General features: G+C 44.6%; 2 protein-coding genes across 2 annotated transcripts; both read right to left on the bottom strand.

Moving 5' to 3' along the window:
- Window positions 1-4769: 4769 nt before the first annotated feature.
- LOC308394564 (thymosin beta-12) lies at window positions 4770-6642 on the bottom strand. Its single transcript, XM_080878938.1, has 3 exons — window positions 6485-6642; window positions 5072-5184; window positions 4770-4980 (listed from the first exon to the last, which is right to left on the bottom strand). The coding sequence occupies exons 2-3, from the start codon at window positions 5169-5171 to the stop codon at window positions 4949-4951; spliced, it is 132 nt and encodes a 43-aa protein (XP_080735064.1). The 5' UTR covers window positions 5172-5184; window positions 6485-6642; the 3' UTR covers window positions 4770-4948.
- A 2217-nt stretch (window positions 6643-8859) lies between these two features.
- LOC308394563 (ribose-phosphate pyrophosphokinase 2-like) lies at window positions 8860-19875 on the bottom strand. Its single transcript, XM_080878937.1, has 7 exons — window positions 19550-19875; window positions 16676-16859; window positions 14582-14680; window positions 14153-14277; window positions 11147-11320; window positions 10903-11062; window positions 8860-9880 (listed from the first exon to the last, which is right to left on the bottom strand). The coding sequence occupies exons 1-7, from the start codon at window positions 19669-19671 to the stop codon at window positions 9788-9790; spliced, it is 957 nt and encodes a 318-aa protein (XP_080735063.1). The 5' UTR covers window positions 19672-19875; the 3' UTR covers window positions 8860-9787.
- Window positions 19876-21937: the final 2062 nt, after the last annotated feature.

Below are 21937 nucleotides of genomic sequence, written 5' to 3'. Positions count from 1 at the left end.
TTAGCCAGTGAGCATGCAGTGTTTTTTGATTTTACATCGATTGTTACAGTGCATTCAAACTTGCAGCACAGCAGTGCAGGACAGTGTCATGTGCATCTCTTTGTTCCTATCAATAACAATTCTTTTTTCTTTGATTTCTTCTTAATTTCTGTGGTTAAACCATGTCGGGTTGTAAACGTGCAACCCTTGATGACAAAACATCCCACAGTAGACCACGCCCACCCCGCTATGAAAAATGCAAGAAGCCCTTTTAAAAAAGGAAACCATTTTCCTAGTCTAATCTTTATTAATAAAATATTAAGTTGACCATTAGTGCATCGGCGCTGTCCAGACCAAGCCATGTATCATCATCCCATTTGGTGATTTGTTTTACTGGGTAACAAAATCCAGCACTCATTGTCTCATAAAAACATCATCACAAGAGTAATTCTGTCGCCTCCCTGCAGATCGCTGATTTAAGGACATTTTCTCCACATTATAACCAGCTAAGAAAATAAAGTCTTGTTTGATTTCATGTGTGGATGCTGTGTCGTTTGGTTTACTGTTACGAGCATGGCCAGAAAATCAAATAAACCAATAAAGTTTTCATATTACTTCTCATTTGTTTTCAGGATTCCATCGGCTTTAGTTTCATCCATATGACCATGTGGGAGTCCCCGGGCACTTTGCTAGCTGTATTAAATTACACTCTGGAGTCACATACTATGAGCTAGCCTGGTAGCCTCAACACTACCACATGCAGAAAAAAAATCTGTGGGGAGTGATTGCATTCAGTGACCTTTAAGTCGCAGAAGCAGAGAAGGAACACATGCTATATATTAGCCATTGTCTTCATGTATGTGTTTTTACTTCTGGAGGTAAAGCCAGCACACAACAATGACACCACAGATAGTACAGAGAGATACGCTTTGGACAGGAAACCACAATCATGACGCTCACAGAATGTGTTTTTCCTGTTTAGCCCCCTCCGCAGCAGTAACAGCTGAAGACACAGCAGATATGATTAATGATAACGTGAGAGCCACTGCAGGCAACAGAATATATAGCTCCTGGGTGGGTAGTTGCCATGGAAATCCACAGCAGACCCAGTGTTTGACTCAGTCGGCTCAGTGGAAAACCTAGCTGTACCTGCAGCTCTCGGTGAAGGTGCTGCAGTAATACGTGGCTCCTCGTTTCTTTGTTACCTGCTACGGGGGACATTGGATCTGGATTTTTGGGGGACTAAGTGCTTATCTTGCTGTGCAGCAGATGCCGGTGTCATAACAGGAAAAGTAAACTCATTTCCAGGATGCCAAATATCGATGTTTTGTCAAAGCTGTTGGTGCCTCGCTGATGTGCAAAATGTGTCTTATAGAGTTGGTGCCACTGTACAGCGTGTTGAGACAGCTTTTACTCAATTTGCCACATGCAGATGCTTGTAAATGACCTTGTGCCATCTCGCTTAGAACGACATCAGTTTTCAACGTGCATTTGCAGTATTTGTGGGTTTTTTGGATCAATCTGTATTTTTACGTGCAAATAAATAGACCAGACCAATCAGACCACTGCATCAGGCAACAGGTACGCTGTAGCATAAAATGTGTACCAGTACTGAGTATATACCAAAATGATCCTACCTTACTCCAGACACACAACTAAAGGCTGCTCTGGGTCAATCAGCTCTCTGAAATTATTTCTCTGCCTCCTCCGATGTGGTTCAAACTGCATCACTGACGTCCTGAAATATGTACGAAAGCCATGTATGAAATTCTCCCTGTGGGCTGTCTGCTGCTGAGAATTGGATGAATCCAGAACGTCTCTTGGACCAGCTCATCACTGCTTGATGTCAACTGTATATTTTTTCACAGTGTGTTTTTTTAAGGATGAATTTTCCATAAAGCACAACACGTTTTGTGTGCGTACACGTCACACAACAAGTTCAGATCTGAAAAATTGTGAATCTTGCATTGCTCTTTGGCAGCACGCTGTGTAAAATGACCTTTAGTGTAACCAAGAAATGTCTGGGGCCTTCATTTAACCAGCAAGTTAAAGTGAAAGTAAAAACAAAGTGCAAAACAAAATGCTCTAAACAGGATACGAAGCACAGATTTCTGGCCGACAGACCTGTGTGACTTATAGACCGTTATCTCTTCCTGCATATTGCAATGGTTGGTCCATTAAGGCACTCCCGCCTTAACTGAGGACTGTTAACGTCTTGTGCAAATTTACATGCAATCCATCCAGCCGTTTAAAAACAAACCGCCCTATTTGTGGCCACAAACAAGTCACATCCAGTAACCGTGTGTCCATTACTGCTAAGTGTAGGGGGACGAACAGCCTGCTAATAGAGTTGCAACTATGGAGCACGTCCACTGAGCAGCCATTAATCAATCACTTCCCTCTGTTAATTAGGCCAGTTTCAAAGACATGCCTTTAGTTTGAGTCACCGTGCTGCAAGGCCAGATGGTTGAAACGTCTGAACAGAAACAGCACAGCAGAACCCGACGCGTTCATAATCTCCCAAGTGTTGAAAACGCGCCAGGAGGACAGGTTTGATGTCGAGTGCGTGCCAGGGAGAAAAGCTCTCCACGAGGACAACAAGCATCCAACCGCCCAACCCCCAGGACGTGACTCAGCAGCAGCTGTTGCCATGGGTTACCAGGCAGGACACCCATAGGTTCCCAACGAGCTCACAGTGCTGACACATCTGACGCACCCCTCCCCTCAAATCTCCCCTTTCCCCTTCATCCCTAGACAACAGCGACTCCACCCCGATTCTCCGTCACTTTCTCTGGGGGTCCTGATGCAGGCCCGAGCGGAGGCGCACAGCATGCTGTTGAACCGCAGGCGGCTGTAATCCCATCCGAGTGAAGACCGGGCCCGCTCTCCCTGCCATAGCCACTACCCCTCCTCCTCAATGCAGATTAATACCTTATTAACAGCCTCTGACTTAACACTAATCCACTTACACTAGCACGTAAGATCTTCGGACTGTTATATGGCCCGAGATCAAGCCCGTCTTCGGCCTGAGAAGAGGCAAACTCTGACGATGTCTCCTCTTTGCATTTGTCTTTAGTGATTGCGAGCCCCCACCCCGGGGAAATACACAGAGTCAGTCCTGCAGCAAAGACTCATCTGACTTACTTGCAGAATTCATTAGCTGATAGTTCAGGCATTCATCGCTATGCCCGTGCTAAGCAAGCCAATGAGGGCTCTGCTCCTCCAGAGCCTGAATAAAAGGTCTCTCGTGAATTATGTCCACCTTTACAAATGCAGCAGGTTCTCTGCATGCATGCTGCTGACGGGAAGTCTTACAGAAGTCATGGTAATAACAGTAAGGCTGTGTAGGCGGTGGCTAAATTAGGATTAATGCAGTTTAGGGTGAAGGACTGAGCAAATCTCCTGCTGGGTCACGGCCATCCTGTCCCAATAAGCCACCGCTCACCAGTGCACCGACCCAGCTAATAGCTAACTTGTTATAGGTACACCCTTATTCTCCCCTGTCATTCAGTATAGCACGTTCATGCTGCATCAAATCAGACCTGTAGCTGTTAGAGTGCCCTACACAATCAGTTCCTCAGCTGGTCTACTCTACTTCCTGAACTTGAGATTGTTTGCTCCACAGCTCAGGCTTTTAAAGTGTAATTCGAGCTGACGGTGGTGTTCACAGCTTCCTCTAGAGGAAAGATTCATGACAGGTGGTTTAACAACTTTCATTTCCCTTCCGCCACCTCGACACATACACAACATTTAAAAAAAACCTCATCTCCTGTGCTGGTAAATCCCGGCCGTGGAACACATTTAAGCCTTTCAATGGTGCCTCATCCGTTAAGCCTATAGGAAGGTAAGAGTGAGGTAGTGTGGAAAGTAGGTTAGACTAAGACTTGAACTGTAAGCTGGAGCCAATTTAAATTCCTGCTAACTACCTTCAAGTGTGAGGATTGTGATAGAGCATGCAGGGTGGGGGTGGGGGACTGGGACATTTAAATGTGCAGATAAACTCTCGCAGCACACCTCTTTAGTAACAAATTTTTTTATTACAACATTTCACTGCTTTTTTTTCTTTCCATTTCTGGTAATGGTTTGTGGCAGAGTAACATGACTGCTGGGAATATACAAAACTCCAAAAGAATTTCGCTCTACGGTTCAAAGCAAACACATGGAATCGATTGGCAGAATCATTTTTTCCTTTTCTCTCATTTGAAACAATTCAGAGACGACAAAAGCCATCCTGAATCACTCCACACAACAAACGAAAAAGGGCCAAAGCACGTTACATTTTCACCGCATCTCCCAGAATCTAGATGGCATCCGTTACACTTTCTTAAATCCTTGTGTACATACAAAAGAAAAAAAGAAAACACTGAAACAACAGTATCAGTTTCTTTTTCCAGGTTGTGGGGGGGGGGGTACATTTTGGCCAGCGTACAGACGAAGTTGTGCATTTCCGAAAATTAGAAAAACAACAAAAACAAAACCTAAAAAAGCTTGACGCCTCAGCTTTGGCGCAAAAGCAGCCACACAGAAAGTTGGGTGGTGGTTGGTGGGTTTTGGTGAGACGGTGATGAGCTTCCTGGGACGCAGGCCACGCCCCATCCCTCAGGCCTCTCGCTCTCTTGACACTGCACGTCGATCTTGGTGGTCAAGGCGGTGTTAAAAGGAGAGACGTGCACATTCACGGACCATCTTCTGCAGTCCCCTCCCTTCCCTCTCTGCCTCAGAGAAATCTTCCTCATCTCTTCCCTGGCGGAAGGACGAGCATGACGGTGGTTAAAGGTGACAGTAGTAAAGGGGTGGGGGTCGGGGTGGGCGCTCTGGCGAAGGCATCATCCATCCACAGGCTGTGCAGCTTGGTTATCGTTTCATAATTTCGGTTACAGAGTTATACAGCTAAAAAGAAGTGACTGAAAACAAGGCAATGCAGGAGGAGGGGTGAGGGGTGTACAGTGCATGACGGGAGGTGGGGGCTTCACGACGTCGCCTGCTTCTCCTGTTCGATGGCTGTGAAGGAGAGAGAGGAAAGGAGGGGTAAGGAATGATACGAAAAGAATCGTGCAAAAAAGAGGAATCCAGAAGAAACGAGGACACCAACTTTCTTTTGTAGGCAGGGGATTCTTCTCCTGCGTCTCTGTCTTCTTCAGCTTGGACTTGTCGAACTTCTCCACCTCTGCAAGGTCGGGCTTGTCGCTCATTGTTGCAGTTAGTCTGAGAAAAGATGGAACAAGCAGGGAGATGATTAATATTATTCACCACGCAAAGTTGTGCAACAAAAAACAAAAGACTAAATATACACGGCACATCAAATCTGACATGTCAGTGGCTTTTATTTGATTTCTGGAAAGGGCAGAAAGCACCGAGCATGTGGACCGAGCTGACATTTTTAATCAGTAGAAGGGCGTTGCCTAAAAATCTCAGCCATCAGAAATCGACGGCTCGAGATGAAGTTGACTGCGCAACCGCAGACTACTTTTTCCCTCGAATGTGCCGCCGGTGAGTCCGCCTTCTTTTGTTCGCCTGCGGCTCAGCCCTGCCTGATTTGACTGCCTGCCATCCATCCCGTTACCCAACACACGCACACAAAAAGTGCGCACACACAACCCGGGATGTTGCACACAGGGAGGGGGGAAGACAATGAAGCCCGTCCAAGGCGTTCAGCGCGCATTTACATAACAATAGGAGTTCCCATGCTGGGCACAGCGAGGAGAAATATGAGGGAGAGAAAAAAGAAAAAGGGGGGGGGGGGAGGGGGAGCCAACTTGTGCGCATTATTTAAAATATGACGCTGAGTGAATAAAAACTGTAATATTCTAAATGTTAGAAAATATGGATTTATGAGCGTCCACTAGCATGGAAACTGCGCACAACATCCGCAAAATTCACTTGTTACGTACTTCTCCCTTTGGTGCGCAATCTTCAAGGAACCACCGCCCTGATTGGCGTTCAGCTGCTTCACCCAGCTCGTTAAAAAAAAATTTATTTTTTTATTTATTTTTTTTTTTAAAAACCTCCACCCTAAACATTTGCTCGAACAAACCCACGAGGGAAAATATCTAAATGCGTGGTTTTATGAAGGGAACCAGGTGGGTGCAGGGCTCCCTCTCTGACTCTCTCTCTCTCTCTCACTCTCTCTCACACACACACACACACACACACACACACACACACACACGCACAGCAACAAAGGAAATGGGCTGATATGCTTGAGACAAAGACGCTGCACACACGCCCACCCTGCTGTCACATTTACACTCTGATGGGAGCTTAGAAAACCTGCAACCCTCTTAACTCAAGGACAGAAAGAAAAGAGGAAAAAATCTAATCATCTTCTGTCTCCTTTTTCTTTCTTTGCTGTGGCATCACTTTTGGCACAACATCCACTCCACTGCGCATTTACCCGCATCGACTCCGACAGTCTCAGCTCTCCCAGCTGCACACGGTGAAGCACAAAGAGGCTGATCACAAAAACAGAAAAGCAGCATGAGATGCCGAGCAGCTGTTTACTCACCGATGTGTCGGCTGATGTCTGGAAAGGTTGTGCTCGGCGCGCTGTTGCAGCAGTAGTGGCGCGTCTTTGCGCAAGCGTTAGATATACTCAGAAATATGCTAATGACATCTGACATCACCGCTCCCCCAGACCGTCCTCCGTTGCCCCCTGCTGGAGGAAAGCTCTGAATGCTCCATCCACACTCACACACACCACCACCACCACCTCTTGTAGTAAGCTCTTAGTATTATTATTATTATTACGTGACAGACGAAAGGAATGGAAAGATGTGGATTTCTGCTTTTTGTGTCTGTTTTTACTGTGAAATCCCCACTGAGCTGAATGGTACACTCCACTCCTCTAGTTTCATAACATGATGCCACTGCACTGAGTGCAACATCAGCACGCGTCTGACTGAGTGGCTCTTTTGCGTTCGCTCAGTTTGATCTGGAAATCGCTCTCTGAAGGCCTGACCTGTGGAAAATTGTTAAAAAACTGCGTCCTTCCTGATATGACTTCCACGTGCCACTGACTGCACTTCCATGCGTGCTGGGCTCCACCTGGTGGCAGCTTCATTTGAGCTGTGCGTCTCCCTCTTTTTGCAGCATTTCCACTGTGATTCATTTGTAGATTAGATTGGATTCAAGGTGAGTTTCTCCAAAGGATCTGCCTTTAAGTGGGAAATCCAACCATACGTTAGGGAGTTCTATACTAAATTGTGACCTTTGACCTCCCCAGAGACTCCCAGGACGTCTTTATCGAGACTGACTAAACTGCAGAAATCCATTCCCTCCACAGAAGGCATATTCAGAGGCTTTGATTAGGAAAATATAGACACAGTAATGCACCGATACATAAGTTCAGGTCTCTCTTTGAAGTCAGGCCTCTCTGAAGGGTCATCAGACCTATCCTGTCACACCAGCTCTCATTACGACCTCCTTCAATACATCCATGGTTCTTCTCTGTGGTCTTCTTTTCCTCCCACCTCACTGGCAAGAGCTCTGATACTGAAAGCTCTGTTTAGGCAGACTGCAGTAAAAACTGTGTTAAGAACAATGTATGTAAGTGCATTTGCCAAAAATGCAGCCTTTAAACTTTCTTCAATCACCTAGCAACAATTCAGCTTTTCTGCGTGCATTCACATAGTCGGGCTGTAAACAGGGTCAGTTAAAACAGTTAAAGGTGTGACCTCCTTTTAGACATCAGAAACAAGTCAAAGGGCCTCTGAGATAAAGATAAGACAGATTATTTATTTTTATCTAAGTAAGAGGTTCTGTGCTTTACATGAACTGTGTATTTGTGCAAGTTTACAAGTACTGTTCAATTGTTCTTCAACTCAAATATGTAATCAGCCAATCACATGGCAGCAACTCACCTCATTTATTTATGTAGACACATCAAGACCTGCTGAAGGTCAAACTGACAATCAGAATGGGGAAGGGAGGTGATTTAAGTGTGTGCTGGTCTGAGTGTTTCACAAACTGCTGATCTACTGAGAGTTTCCCACACAGCCACCAGAACAGAGTGAAAGAGAGAATCTCCAGTGAGCAGCAGTTCTCTGGGAGAAAACGTCTCGTTGATGCCAGAGGTGAGAGGAGAAAGGCCAGGCTGCTTTGAGATGACAGGAAGGCAACAATGACTCACATAATTTCACAGCTGAGCAGAAGAGCGTCTGAGTGTAAAATGCTTTGAACCTTGATACAGATGGGCTGCAGCAGCAGGAGGCCACACTGCGAGTCACTCCTAACAACAGCAATCTAAAGCTACAGTTCAAACAGGTCCACCTAAGCTGGATATTAGAAGACTAGAAAACGTCGTCTGGTCTGATGAGTCTTGATCTCTGCTGTAATATTCAGAAGGTAGAATCAGAACAGCTCCCTCTCCTGGTGGTGTAACGTGTGGGGGATATTTCCTTGGCACACTTTGAGCCCCTCGAGCATCGTTTAAACTGAACGACCTGCCCGAGTGCGTTTGCTGACCACGCCCATTCATCTTTTCACGGTTTCTTCCAGCAGGATTATGCACAATAACCCTCAAACTGGAGTTCACTGGACTCAAACGGCCTCCACAGTCACCACCAGTCTCAGCTCGCTAAACTGGAACAGGAGGGTGTGCAGCCAACAAATCTACAGCAACTGTGTGATGCTGTCATGTGAATATGAATCTAAATCTTTGTTTCCAGCACCTTACAGGACAGTTAAAGCAGCTCTGAAAGCAAAAAAGGGGGTCCAACCAACTACTAAGGTGTACCTAACAAAGTGTCAGGTGAGTATATTCCACCCAAACTTGTCAGTTGAGAACACTTTAACCCCCCCATCTTACCACTTTTACAATGTTGCTGCTCATGTGTTTCTTTAGTGCCACTAAACAGGAGCGCAGAGATGATGAGGAGAGCGTCGGTAAGCCAATGTCAAAAGCTTTATTGTCAAAGCGTTACACAGATATTTATATATGTATATATAAAAAGAGAAGAAATCACATTTTCAATCAACCTGCAGGCAAATGTGACCCATTACAGCTGATTCACCTTTAAAACAAAAACAAATTACGGCTGAAATCGACACTAGAACAAAGCTCGATGCTCCATTTCTCATCGTGACCTCTTGGATTCTCGTATTCGTCGTTAAATCTCCTTTTAGTGCGATTCTCAGGAAGGAAGGCTGCCCTAACATCGTGCAGCTGAACCAGGCAAAGAAACGAGGAACTAAAACAAAGTGTTCGAGCTCTGACTCGACTGTGCCCGTGGTCACGTCGGTACAGTTACGCTCGCCATGCAGCTTCTGAACTACGCTCAGGAATACGGCGCTAAGCTTGAACTACCAGAATCAAAGTGTTAGAGTTCGGCTACAACTAGAAAACTTTCAGCAGCTCTGAAAAAGCAAACACTTCAGTGACAGCAGGGACGCGGATACATTTTCATGTTTTATTACTTTGTGAAGCATAAAGGGCCATAAACACCGCTGACCCACGACACAGTGGAAAGCTTAATTTAAAGTGAGGTACAAATAATACACGGTGTTACATAAGGGACCCTTTGGTTAAAGTGGAGGCCAATGAGTGCTGGGCTCAAGGTTAGCAATACTGAAACTGAGAGGGGGGGGCACAAAAAACTAAAAAAAGCTCATAAATACAAAGTTGGTCTTCGGAGGAGGAAGTGATATTTCTCTGTCTGCTGGGTGAGATGTAAAGGGCAATGTGGGCGTGACCTTTAAACAGTCACATGGGCTTTTGGCTGAAAGCCATCAGGCCTCTTTTGTTTTCAGCCTTAACTGGAGGAGGTGTGCCCGAAAGCGTTGGCCCCGTGGCCTGACGAGCTCCTGTTCTCTACAAGGGTACGTGGCTGAAGAGGTAGGACACCGACTCGCCGTTGTGGGTTCTCCTGATGGCCTCCGCCAGGATCATGGAGATGTCGATGACCTGCAGGAAATAACGAGTTTGTAATGTGAGATAGAAAGTAGCACAAATCACATCTGCTGCAAGCCTCCTCCAGCCTTGCTCTTCTTCTTCTTCTTTTTGTTGCGCGGCAGCCGTGGCTGGCCACCCTGTTTCTACAACTGTTTGTGTATAAAACCCTTTTGTTGAACACATTTTAACAATGCTCTGGCCAGTGTTCGTCTAGTGAGCACAGGCTGACAGATCACCGTTTACCCCAACATGCTGGGTGTGAAGCACTCACAACAATTTACTCTGGAGGAGGCTGGAAAGTTTCCTGAAAGGAGCCTGATACGAGTCGATGAGTCACTGATGACAGCGATGCTGAGGGGAGTTGTTGAGCATTTGCAGACCTTTGCAGGTCAGAGGAGGCTTGGAGAGAGCAGTGGAGGAGAAAGACAGTAAGAAAGAGATGATGAAAATATGTAGAATGGTCATAGGAAAGAAAGAAAGAAAAATTAAAACCAACTTAACATCCATTTTTGTAAAGCTACATTTTGGTGTTTGAATTCTCAGGAATCTGGAAGTTTCTAACAGAATTAAAGAAAACCGACTTACAACAGCAACATTTCCCTGAAGGACAGAAACTGCAGACAAACAAAAGCTCAACCTGATGCCAAGTGTTTACCTCAGCAGCTGTCAGCTAAGAACCAGGCCTGTAAAGCTGAACAGGTCATACCACTGGATGTCACTGTTGTATTATGATCTTACACTGTGGTTCTACTCAAAAGCTGAGCATTTGTAACCACAGCAGAACTACATGAGGGAGTTTGAGGACCTTCAGCTGCAGTTTTACACCTAATTAGCCAAATGTAGTTCCTGGAAATCCAAACAGGATCCACACTATCCACCGCTGCAGGTCTGGACACCTTTATCACTGCCAAAGTGGTAAACTGGTAGAATAAGCTGCTGCACTGCTGTAGCCAGTGACGATCCCAACCAACCGAACATCAGTCGGTTGAGTTCTGTGCACCATCTCATCTAAAGACGGCAGCTGTTGTGTATACCTGTATTTTCGGGCAGGCCTTCATCTTCTCCTCCTGCGGGATGGTGTTGGTCACCACCACAGCCTCGAACGGGGCGCTGTTGATGCGAGATATGGCCGGCCCTGAGAATATGCCGTGCGTGAGGATGGCGTAGACCTTCACAGCTCCAGCATCGATTAGCCTAAAAGTGGAACAATTACCAAAAAAAGTCACTACATTTATACATAAAACGAGCCAAAGACAAAACCATCTAAGTGACACCGACTTGTCGGCAGCGTGGCAGATGGTCCCGCAGGTGTCGGCCATGTCGTCCACCAGGATGGCCACGCGGTCCTTGACGTCACCGACCAGCACCATGCGGTCCACCTCGTTGGCCTTCTTCCTCTCTTTGTGGATGAGAGCGAAGTCCACATTCAGACGGTCCGCGATGGACGTCACGCTGAGCGGGGGACAGGAAAGAAGAGGGACATGCACAGACTCAACCCTTAATTGCTTCTCAAACAAGTCGACTACAAAGCTGTGACTGAAATCCCCGCAGTGCGCCCTCGTTTCTCTACAGGATGACATCAAATAACTTCCAAAATGGCAAGCAGTTGGCAAACTAAGCAGATGATAATCACCGAGGTTCTGCTGATCTCTCCTAATGTCACTGTGAAAAGACTCGGAGCTAAAGCTTGAATCAGCACATCACTTTCCCCCTACACTAAACATTGAAGTATATTTTCTACACTCAATACAAACGAATGGCCAAACAGATTTTGGGGGGGGGGGGTCAGTGCAGTCTGTGTATTCTTGATATGACCAGGTGCACGGCCACTTTCAGGACCTTTGATGTGGTCGGAGTCCAGTGTTGGGAAGGTTACTTTTAAAATGTATTCCATTACAGATTACCGAATACATGCCCCAAAATGTATTCTGTAACGTATTCTGTTACGTTACTCAATGACAGTAACGTATTCTGAATACTTTGGATTACTTAATATATTATCATGCTTTTTACAACAACGTGAATGTACTATTGCTGTGTGATTTATTACTATTACTGAAGGTCCGCGACTCCGAACTGTAGTAAAGGGACCTCTGACTAATACGGCGGGGTCCCTGTCGGCTGGTAGCCGAAAAATAGCTTTACTTTGTTGTGTGGGTCAACTTTTCTTGCGAGAGACAGAGAGAGGCGTTGAAAGACTGCTCCAACGGAACTTATTGTTTTCGGAGGAAAACACGAACACGGTGTACAGTCGAGTCTTAATAGCTTACTTACAACTGGGCTCGTCAGGCACTCTTCTTGGCTGCAGTGGTTATTATTATATTTACATGCTTCCAGCTCCCGTTTCTGCTCGATGACAACTCGTACCTTTCCACTCCCCTTTTTCTCTCTCCCTCCTCGCGCTCACAGACACATAACGTGTATGGCAGTCCATTCTCCCTGCAGCACGGACTACACTGCCCATGATGCTACATTCTTTAGAGCTATGCTTGTAGCATTCTGCCTGTTAGCTTAGCACAACAACAACAACGAAAAGGCGCTCTCTCACCCAGGAAACACACAGTCGCAGAGAGAGAGAGAGCGTAGCCCTGTAACCATGGCAACCGTAACGCTGCCGCCTGGAACAACAGAACGTAGCTGTCAAACAAAACCCAAACAGTCCTGACCCGCGACAAAATGAAACAGGAAAGTACCGCAGTGTAATCCATTTATTTCAACAAAGTAACTGTATTCTGAATACCACCTTTTTAAACGGTAACTGTAACGGAATACAGTTACTCATATTTTGTATTTTAAATACGTAACGGCGGTACATGTATTCCGTTACTCCCCAACACTGTCGGAGTCACATGCCTCAGAGTTTTGTCTTAGCCACCGCAGCACGATGCTACCTCCATCATGCTTTACCAGTCATGCACCAATCAGATGACACTGGGCAGGTGATAAAATATAATGTGACACATAAGAGCCTTTTGTCTGTTTTTTATTGCCTCTTTTCCACCAGCATAGACCCAACCGACTATTTCAGTTGTTTTCCATTAGTACCACTTCAATGTGGGTGGAGTTGTTATAGCAACGTGGCCGGGATGTCCTGTGATGTCATTTTATGTGACACAAACACAACAATGGGGCACATCGAGGTGATGGTACACCTGCTGCTAAACAGATGGTAAACATCTGCACCTTGTCGTTGGTTAGTGTGGAATAATTTTCCTCGTCCAATCGGTGGCCTGCAGTCTGCTGACGTCACGTCTTAAATGCTACCACCTAATAATGGGAAACCCTAAAAACAGAGATGAGCCAAGTCAAGCAGCTGCTGGTGGAAAAGAAGCTTTTTACTAAGGAGGAGCTCCAGTCCAGCTTTTATGGCCTTTACTCCCCCAGCGTCGCTGTTTGGCCAGCGGCCCTTACTCCCCTTCAGGAACCTTCCATGAGGCATCATTCTTTTGCAGTGATCCCATAACGTGTGCTCAACACACTCCTGCCTCAGCTCTGTGGGTCATTCCTTCAAGCTCATGATGTGGTTTTTGCTCAGTCACCATCAGCACTGAGGCTTTACAGACACGTCGTTGCTGAGGGCGAGCAACACAGCCCCAAAATGACATCACAACACTCACACAGAAAAAAGAAACACTGAACCGTGTTGTATCGGCGACTGCAGCTCGCAGACGGCAGCATTTATTAGAGCAAACACGACTTTTCCAATGAGCCGCTGCCACTGACGACACGCTGTTTAATTTAAAGAGTAAATCTACTGCTGCGAGGTGCCAGCAGCTGCAGCACAGTAACACAACTGCAGTGACATAGCATAAAATGAGCCTGCACGAGACAGTCTCACACTAGAATTGAAACTGAAAACATTTTTCTACCTGGGATCTTCGTGTTGGGTCGAGTGCTTTAAGGAGTTGCTTAAAGCCCTCCTTTACCATCACATCAGTAACTTTCATCCACAGCTCGAGGGAAAGGACACGCAACGCATTGCTATATCGCTGATAACGCAATATAATGATACAATTGCGTACAGTCAGATATGGCACAGCCTTGCACGTCACGTTCTTGCGCACCCAAAGCTGGACTCCAGTCATGATCCAGAAACCTCTCAAAGACGCTTAGGAGACACAGGCATGATGGGACATGAAGTTTGAATTTGAAGACGGCACAAATAAATAAAAACAGTGGTCACAGTTCACTGCATACAGTCCGTCTGCAGCTTATTAGCATTTCACATCATGCAGAGATACGTGGTGCTCCTTAACCCCGCTATCTCGTGTCGCTGCGGCTTACCGTTTGGCTCCTCCTGCATCTGGAGACACGATGATACAGTTCTTCCACTCAGGAATGTGTTCTTTGATCCACTGCAGGACGGCGGGCTCGGCGTACAGGTTGTCCACAGCAATGTCGAAGAAGCCCTTAAAAACCGGACCAGAGTAAAACGACAATTAGCTCTTTATGCATGCAAACACAACACGTGTAGCACAAATAGAACTGGATCCAAGCATACATTCACCTTCAAATCACTCTAAGAAACTGTTGCTGTGAAACTGGCAGCTTCGTATGAAGCTAGCAGCAGTATTAGGTCCATCTACAAGCACCTGTGCAGCCGTGTGTGAGACTTAGAGGTGCTAACAGGCAGATTTGATGGTCTTTATGTGGCGATTTCTCAGTCTGTACGTCAAGTTTGGCAGTAAGAGGTGGAAACACTGGTGCACCAACCTGGATCTGTGATGCGTGGAGGTCCATGGTGATGATGTGGTCCGCACCAGCCACCGACAACATGTTAGCCACCAGTTTGGCTGATATGGGTGCTCGGCTCTGAGGAAGCATTGAGACAGTCGTTGGAGGCAAGTATGCACGGGTAAATACGCCGAAAGGACTTTCCCCCTCCTATATGGTGACCATACTGTTTGTATAATCATTTTATGTTGACTCGCAGCACCTTTGAACATTTGTGCTGATGTTAATCAGCCGGCTTTCATTTTCACACATTTTATTTACAAAAATGAAACTAAAGCTATAAAAGCTCCAGCAACCTAAATAAAACCCCTCCCTTGTTTTGCTACAAAGTTCAAAGTTTGTGTGTTGTGATTGTCAGCTGCTGAAGGCACACGTAGACGGCTCCGTCCTTGTCAGAGTCCTTGCTTTGGGGGTCACCCCAGCAATGTAGGTCTGGCTGCCGCTCGGGGCCTGTGCTGTTTAGCTGCTGCGTCTACTCGAGAGACGCGTCAGGGCTTGTTGACAGAACACTCGAATACGTGTTCATGACGGTGGAGCGGCGCTTAGGCCGGTGATTAGACTAAATGTGGCGCTTGGATATTCATGATGGCTAGATGCTCACTGCACCAGGATAAAGTGAGCAGCTGTGAGTGGAGTCTGAAGTACGTGAGATAAAAAGATTTGAGCTGTCAGGAGGACGTTCATTATTCACCTGAAACACATTACAGCTCTGTAGGAAGTTAGACCTGTTTTCTCCATCCATCTATTTCCTTCCACTTATGTATCGTGGAGGTGGGCGGCCTCAGGGATCCAGCTTTTTCAGCCTTGATCAAATTTAACTTAAAATAATAATAATAATAATAATAATAATAATCTAGCACAAAATGAGCTTGTTGTTCAGAATGAATGTGGTAAATATGGCTATTATATCCTGTAGTGCAAAAGTCACAGCTCGCAGATTTGTTGTCGCTCGTGCAAACAGAACAGAAATACAACATATAGGACAAAAACTGAGTTTGCACAATTCTAATGAGCTTGAAAGTCAATATTTACCTTTGTATTTCAACACAGCCTGAACTCAAGGCCGGCTGTCTTGTCATATCTGTCAGTAGTATGTGACTGATCCCCCCCATCACTGCTGCCACTGATTTTCAGTCCAGTTCTTGTGTAATCTGACACCATCAGCCTCTTCTCCTGTTGCCCTTCTTTAAGAACAGTAACCTGACAGCCACCAACACATGCACTATATTGGACAATATATGTACTACAAATCCCAGCGACAGCTTGGCTGTTTGTGTTGTGAAATGTGAACCGGGTTAAGTTTGTATAGCGTTTCCAAATGAACAGAATCTGGCAGGAAGCCTGAAATCGGCACGTTTTTAAAGTAGAATCTTTATCTGGTGTAAACGAGGATGAGGTAAGAAAGTGTTCACAGAGCTTTGACCCTCACGTGCTACGATGAGACTTTATTAGATAAGTGGAGCTCGGCGCACACGCAGGCAGAGTGAAGGTGGAAAGCAAGGAGGAGTCAGACAGGACGCTAATTCGCTGGATCAGAACCTCTGCAGGTGCTAATTAGTTGAAAACCGCGTCCATCTCGCTGCTTCGTGCAGACGTGATTCTCCACACTCATCACACCAACAACTGTGGCAACACAAGATAATGATTTACAAGATCAGCAGCTTGAGCCGGTTTCTGCCTGCAAACCGACGCCGCTGCTGACCTTGAGGGATTTCTTATTAAAACGTCAGTGCGATTAAGTTAATGCGTCAACCTGCCAGAGGGGAAGCAGAAACGTTCTCCGAGGACCTGTTTGGTCTCGTTCTTGAGATTTTGAAATCTGCATTTTAACGTCTCCTACAAAGACAGATTTTCACTTATTACCCAGCAGCCTCCACTCGAGCCGGTGCCCACAGGACCATTTATGTTTGTATAAGCTCACAGCTGCACTGCAGCCTGTGACTAAATGCCAGTTTACAGGATTAAGGTCATATAAATATATATGTGGCTCGCAGGAACAAGCAGAGGTGACGTTTGTACTTTTGGTTCTGAACTCTTTCTGGTGTTAGGGTTTCAGAGTGGTGAGGCGTTTACCTTGTCCTTCTTGTCCTGTCGGGCGTAGGGGAAGCAGGGGATGACAGCAGTGACACGGGATGACGAGGCGATCTTGCAGGCGTTTATCATGATTAGCAGTTCCATTAGGTTGTCGTTAATTTCCCCACAGCCGCTCTGAATGATGTACACGTCTTCACCACGCACACTTTCCCCAATTTCCACACTGTATAACAAAAATGCAGGCAAAAGAATATATTTTACATCCACACAGACACACGACCCTGTGATCTTTGAGTAAAACGACCAAAGAAACCCACAAGACTGAAGAGACAATGAGACATTTGACAAAACGACCAAAACCACACGTAAACAGACAATTCAACCAATGTGGTACAAGACCACAGAGACACAACAAAAGCCACAAAGACTTTAAATGACCACAAAAAAAGAGAGATGAGAAACAAGCTTTAGAGTTTCTAAAGACGCAGAACGTATCCTCAGAGTTACCAAAGAGACTCAAAGCAAAACAGTCAAAAAGATTCAAAGTCACCAAAAACAGACTCAAAATGACGCAAAAAGGAAAAAACGCATAAAGAAAACCCACAGCGTAAAAACACTTCCAAAGAGATACAAGTCAGAGGCACAAGACCACAAAGAGAAACTAAACAACACTAAAAAGCCACAAAGAGACTTTAAAAGACTCGAGACAGAATATAGCCTCAAAACAAGCCCAAAAATCTCCAAAAGGCCAAAGATGCAAAATTACCAGAGACATAAACTGAGCACAAAGACAGAAACATAACTTTGGTGTCTTGTTGCTTAAATCCAGGTAAAAGAAAAACTCAAGGATGGATCAGTCAAAACAACAACAACAACAAAAAAGCACTCGACCACTTTATATTATAAATCTGATATTAAAACTACAGGATTCTGTGATGCTCAGAAAATCCCCAACAATACATTTACCTTTATATTGACACTCACACAAACTGCACTGTGGGACACTGCAGGTTTTAGTGTTAAAGGCCAAGTCTGGGCTGAGTCCCTCTGCTCTGGTTGAACATGTGAAGCTGACACTGCGTGTGTGTGTGTGTGTGTGTGTGTGTGTGTGTGTGTGTGTGTGTGTGTGTGTGACATTCCTCTGTGGGAGATGACCAAGTCCCGTCAACCTCAGTCATGTGATCACTGCACGCACAGCTATGCAGAGGGAGAATCACGATTAGACAAACAGTTAATAGAACTTAATTACATCAGCAGAGGCTGTGCAAACACTGATACTGTATATCGCTCCAAGTCTGCAAAGTTAGTCCACTAATAGCCTCAAATTCTCCCTTTATCCTCCATGTCTGGGTCTTTCAACTCCATCAGCTTGAGCTGAGTAACAGAGTATTTTCCCCAGCCTGATCATCAAGGGAAAAAGAGCACAAATAAAAAGTCTCCATGCCGTTTTATTCCCAGGGATTTACGCTCTTGTTTTTGTCACAAAGTGAAGTCTTAGTCGGAAGATTTGAGAAGAGCTGCCATCGCCTCCCTTTATTGTGAGAGGATGAGAAAATAATCTTTGTTTTGTGTCGCACAAACAGCTGCGTTCCCAGGAGAGCAAACACGCCGCAGATAATCAAGAGTTTCCCTGGATTTTTGTTTTTTAAAAGCTGTGAATGGAAAAAGGATCCAGACACCTTTAAGAGAGACTGCAGATGACCAAACAACAGATGCAGTCGAGTGCATCACACAAGGAAATCCTCTCTGAGTAACCCCCCCAGCAATGAAATGGTCACTGCAGCCCCCCCCCAAAAAAAAAAAATCAAGACACTACATTTCTCGTGTTACTCCATCCAAAAGAAGCCCAGCAGCTCCATATGTGCTGAATTTGAAGCTGCTGGGGGCTGAGAGCTCGGGGTCAGCACAAGCATGCAAACATGAAACCAAAAGGTCATCATCCCGCAGGAGAGTTCAGACAGGCTGCACACATTCAAGTCCACAAGCAGTAAAAGTAATAAAAGCCCCGTGGAAAGCTGAAAGTTATTAAACAAGGGTCGACGCATGCGTGTGGGCACTGGATAAACTAATGGTGAGCTCGGTATTGTGGATATAAGCTCAAATTAAGCGCATGTGACACAACCAGTGGACAGTTAACCATCTTCCCTCATACACAGAGGCAGCAGAAACAAGCTGTGCTCTTATTTAACATGTAACGTATCTCTGTGGCTGCTGTGGACTTTTTAAATGTATGCTAATGCCTTCAGATGCCTTTAGCTATATTTCGGTCTATGAAGTTAGCAAGCTAACTCAAGAGTGTGTTAAAATGACAGCGGGGTAAACCAGCATCCATTATCGGACGTAGTTGACCCCCGCACACCAGCGCACTTTAACCGAGACAACGACGAGCGAGGCTTGAATCAGTTATACCGTAATAACCACAATTTAACTTAAATTATTTAACAGCAGTAACAGCCTGTTCCCTTCTCAAAAGTAGCGTTTTCCTAGCTAACAGAAAATCCCTTTAAATGGCTACAAAGCCGAGTTTGATAAGACACGAGCTCGTTGTGGAGTTTGCGACGCAGATACAAAATACGGCATTAAGTGTTACGTGACGCTGGTTTACACCTGTTGTTTTGAACGCACGCAAGACAGGTGAACAGAGCATTTTAAGTAATAAAACAAGTCCTCAATGATAAGGATAGCGCAGGTGTCCGATAAAGGACGCCCCAACTTTAGCAAGCTAACCTGCTATGTTTACATGTGGTTAGCTAGTCACGTGTAGACGTGAATAGTAAACTATTGTTAGCCAGAAGCTAACCCTCCCACATGGGGACACCGAGCCAAAGCACTGAGGGCAAAAAGAGAAGACAAACCCGTTACGCGTTAATGTCAAGATAACTAGCATAGTCTGCAAATCCCAAATATACTCACCATGTCTCCTGGTTGCTGAATTTCTTCGTTATCACTTTCCCCAGCTCCAGTCCCAGCCGATCCGCCACTTTCTGGGACAGGTCGTGGTGGGAGCTCCCGCTAAAAAGCACGATGTTAGGCATGTCCAAAAACCTGGAGCTGCTTGTTCGAGAAAAAGAAAAATGAAGAAAGGTATAAAAGACACGAGGTGTCCCCGCTTTAAGGGTGCTTTGGGGGGAAGAGAAGGGGGAAGAAATGAAGCTTAAGGTTGGAGAGTGAGCATCGCACCGCTGCTGGGACCGTCGGCGGAGAGGAAATACGAGCTCAGCGTTTGCACGGTGAGGGGAAGTGCCTGCCCCTCATTGGACGGCAGAGCTGTCCACTTATGAATGAAGAACGTTATCTCAAGACATCTTTCAAATCGATCTTTTTATTGGCTTACACTGTCCCAGGTTACCCCATGTCTGCTCAGATTTCACCGTGTAGCATGTGACTTTATTACCTTATAAATTAACTCTTTAATATATTGATACTATAATCAGAATCAACATTTTATTGCACAACAAATATATATGCTTTCCCATTTAGTGCACATTAAGCAATCTTAAACTTTTATTCTATTAAAAAAAAAAATATATATATATATATATATATATATATATATATATATATATCTCCTCATTTCCATTTAGTTTGTCGAGAGCATCGTAGTGTAAAATGCCCCAGCTTTTATGCTGTTATAATGTGCCAAACTAATTGTTAAATATTCTTATGAATTAATAACTACACAGCTATTATTCATTCCAAGAGAAACAAGCTTTCCTTTTTAAATTCGCTCTTAATTATTAATACCCGAAAGCCTTTCCTCATGCTATTCTCATTAAGGCTCAATCCATCTAAAATCCTCACATCTTTCCAACATTTTCCACTCGACGAGCCCAGATTTACCCAAATATAGTGTGGTTCAACGTTTGAACAAACATAATAATTGCTGTGAAATTGTAGTTTTATATATGAAATACTTTTCTAGATTATTTATTTTGAAAAATTGTCCATCCAACTCCTTTACCTTTCTTTTTTCTTTTTTCGACTTAAAATCTGAGCCAATGTTTGAAAACGACACTGGCGTCAGACACTATTAAAGATAAAAGCCTGGAATTCTCACTGGTGTTTGTGGGATGTGTAACGTGGGACAGATACGTTGAAAAATAGCTGAGTATGAAATATTTTTAAACATTCAAGCTGTCCTGTAAAGTCACACCTATTAAAACATACCAATAAAAATTAAAATAAAAAAAACTAGTGATAATTTTGAATGGTATATCGTTGCAATTCACAAGCATGCAAAATGAAGCATATAGAATATTTTTAAGAAAATATTTTATCACAAAAGTGAATAAAGTTATATTTTCACTCAACTTTCATGCTGGATTGAGCAAATATGACAACCCTTACCAGAAAAACAAAAATATCAGTATATAGTTGAATCCAAATAGAACAGAATTCTGGAAATGGTAACCATTTTAATAAATAATATTGTTAAATGTTTGCATATTCATATTCAGTTTTGAGAGCTACTCTACCTACTGTTGTTGGACTTACACTGCCCTGGAGGAATCCAATATTTCACGTAAAGTTTTTAAACAATAGTAAAAGCTATTAAAGGTCAACAAGTGCAAATAAAAAAAATATTGTACATAAAAGTAAATATGTCAAAATCGATCTATCAGCAGTGATTAGATCGATCTGAACTTTGCAGTATTAAAGTTTTAGGCAAACCAGAGATGGAGCAGAAACCGCGTGATGATTTGAGACGACTGACGAGCTTTTATTCCTGTGACCCCGTACGTCATTTTGCTTCTAAGCTATATACAGAAATGCAATCAGATGAATGCCAGATTTCTTATTTATCAGCGTTTTTGATCTTTCAAACTTTGACGTTTAAATCATGTTCTAGACTAAATGTTTGACCACAGCTGATAGTGACTGCTTGGCCTTTGCCCAAATGCAGCCTGCACACTTGTGACACTGGGTTTTGTAATTCGATTTACTACTCAGAGAGAAGTCATCTGAGACTTTATGCCTCTCGTGGTGCTCTTTCTTGCCGTCACGTGGTGGCCAGCTAATTTTTCAGCTCAAGAAAGAGCATGACTCCACTGTCTGCTCTGCAGATACCCTGAAACCAATACTACTGATTATTTTGGATTGATTTGCACTATCACAGACTCTGAGTAATCGTTTCAGTTGTGTGATCAAAGAACATCATCAGCTAGAACGTGACCAGACACCAATGATTGTATTGATTAGGTCCAGAATCCTGGTCACTGAGGTCAAAACCTCACGAGGTAGCAACAAGTTACCCCAATGCTGTCAATGATGACAAACCAATAACACGACTGGAGCCGCTCG

Source organism: Rhamphochromis sp. 'chilingali' (assembly GCF_963969265.1).
Source record: "Rhamphochromis sp. 'chilingali' genome assembly, chromosome: 3".
Taxonomy (NCBI): domain Eukaryota; kingdom Metazoa; phylum Chordata; class Actinopteri; order Cichliformes; family Cichlidae; genus Rhamphochromis; species Rhamphochromis sp. 'chilingali'.
Note: the sequence above shows the minus strand (reverse complement) of the source record. Positions and strands in the feature narration are given on the sequence as shown.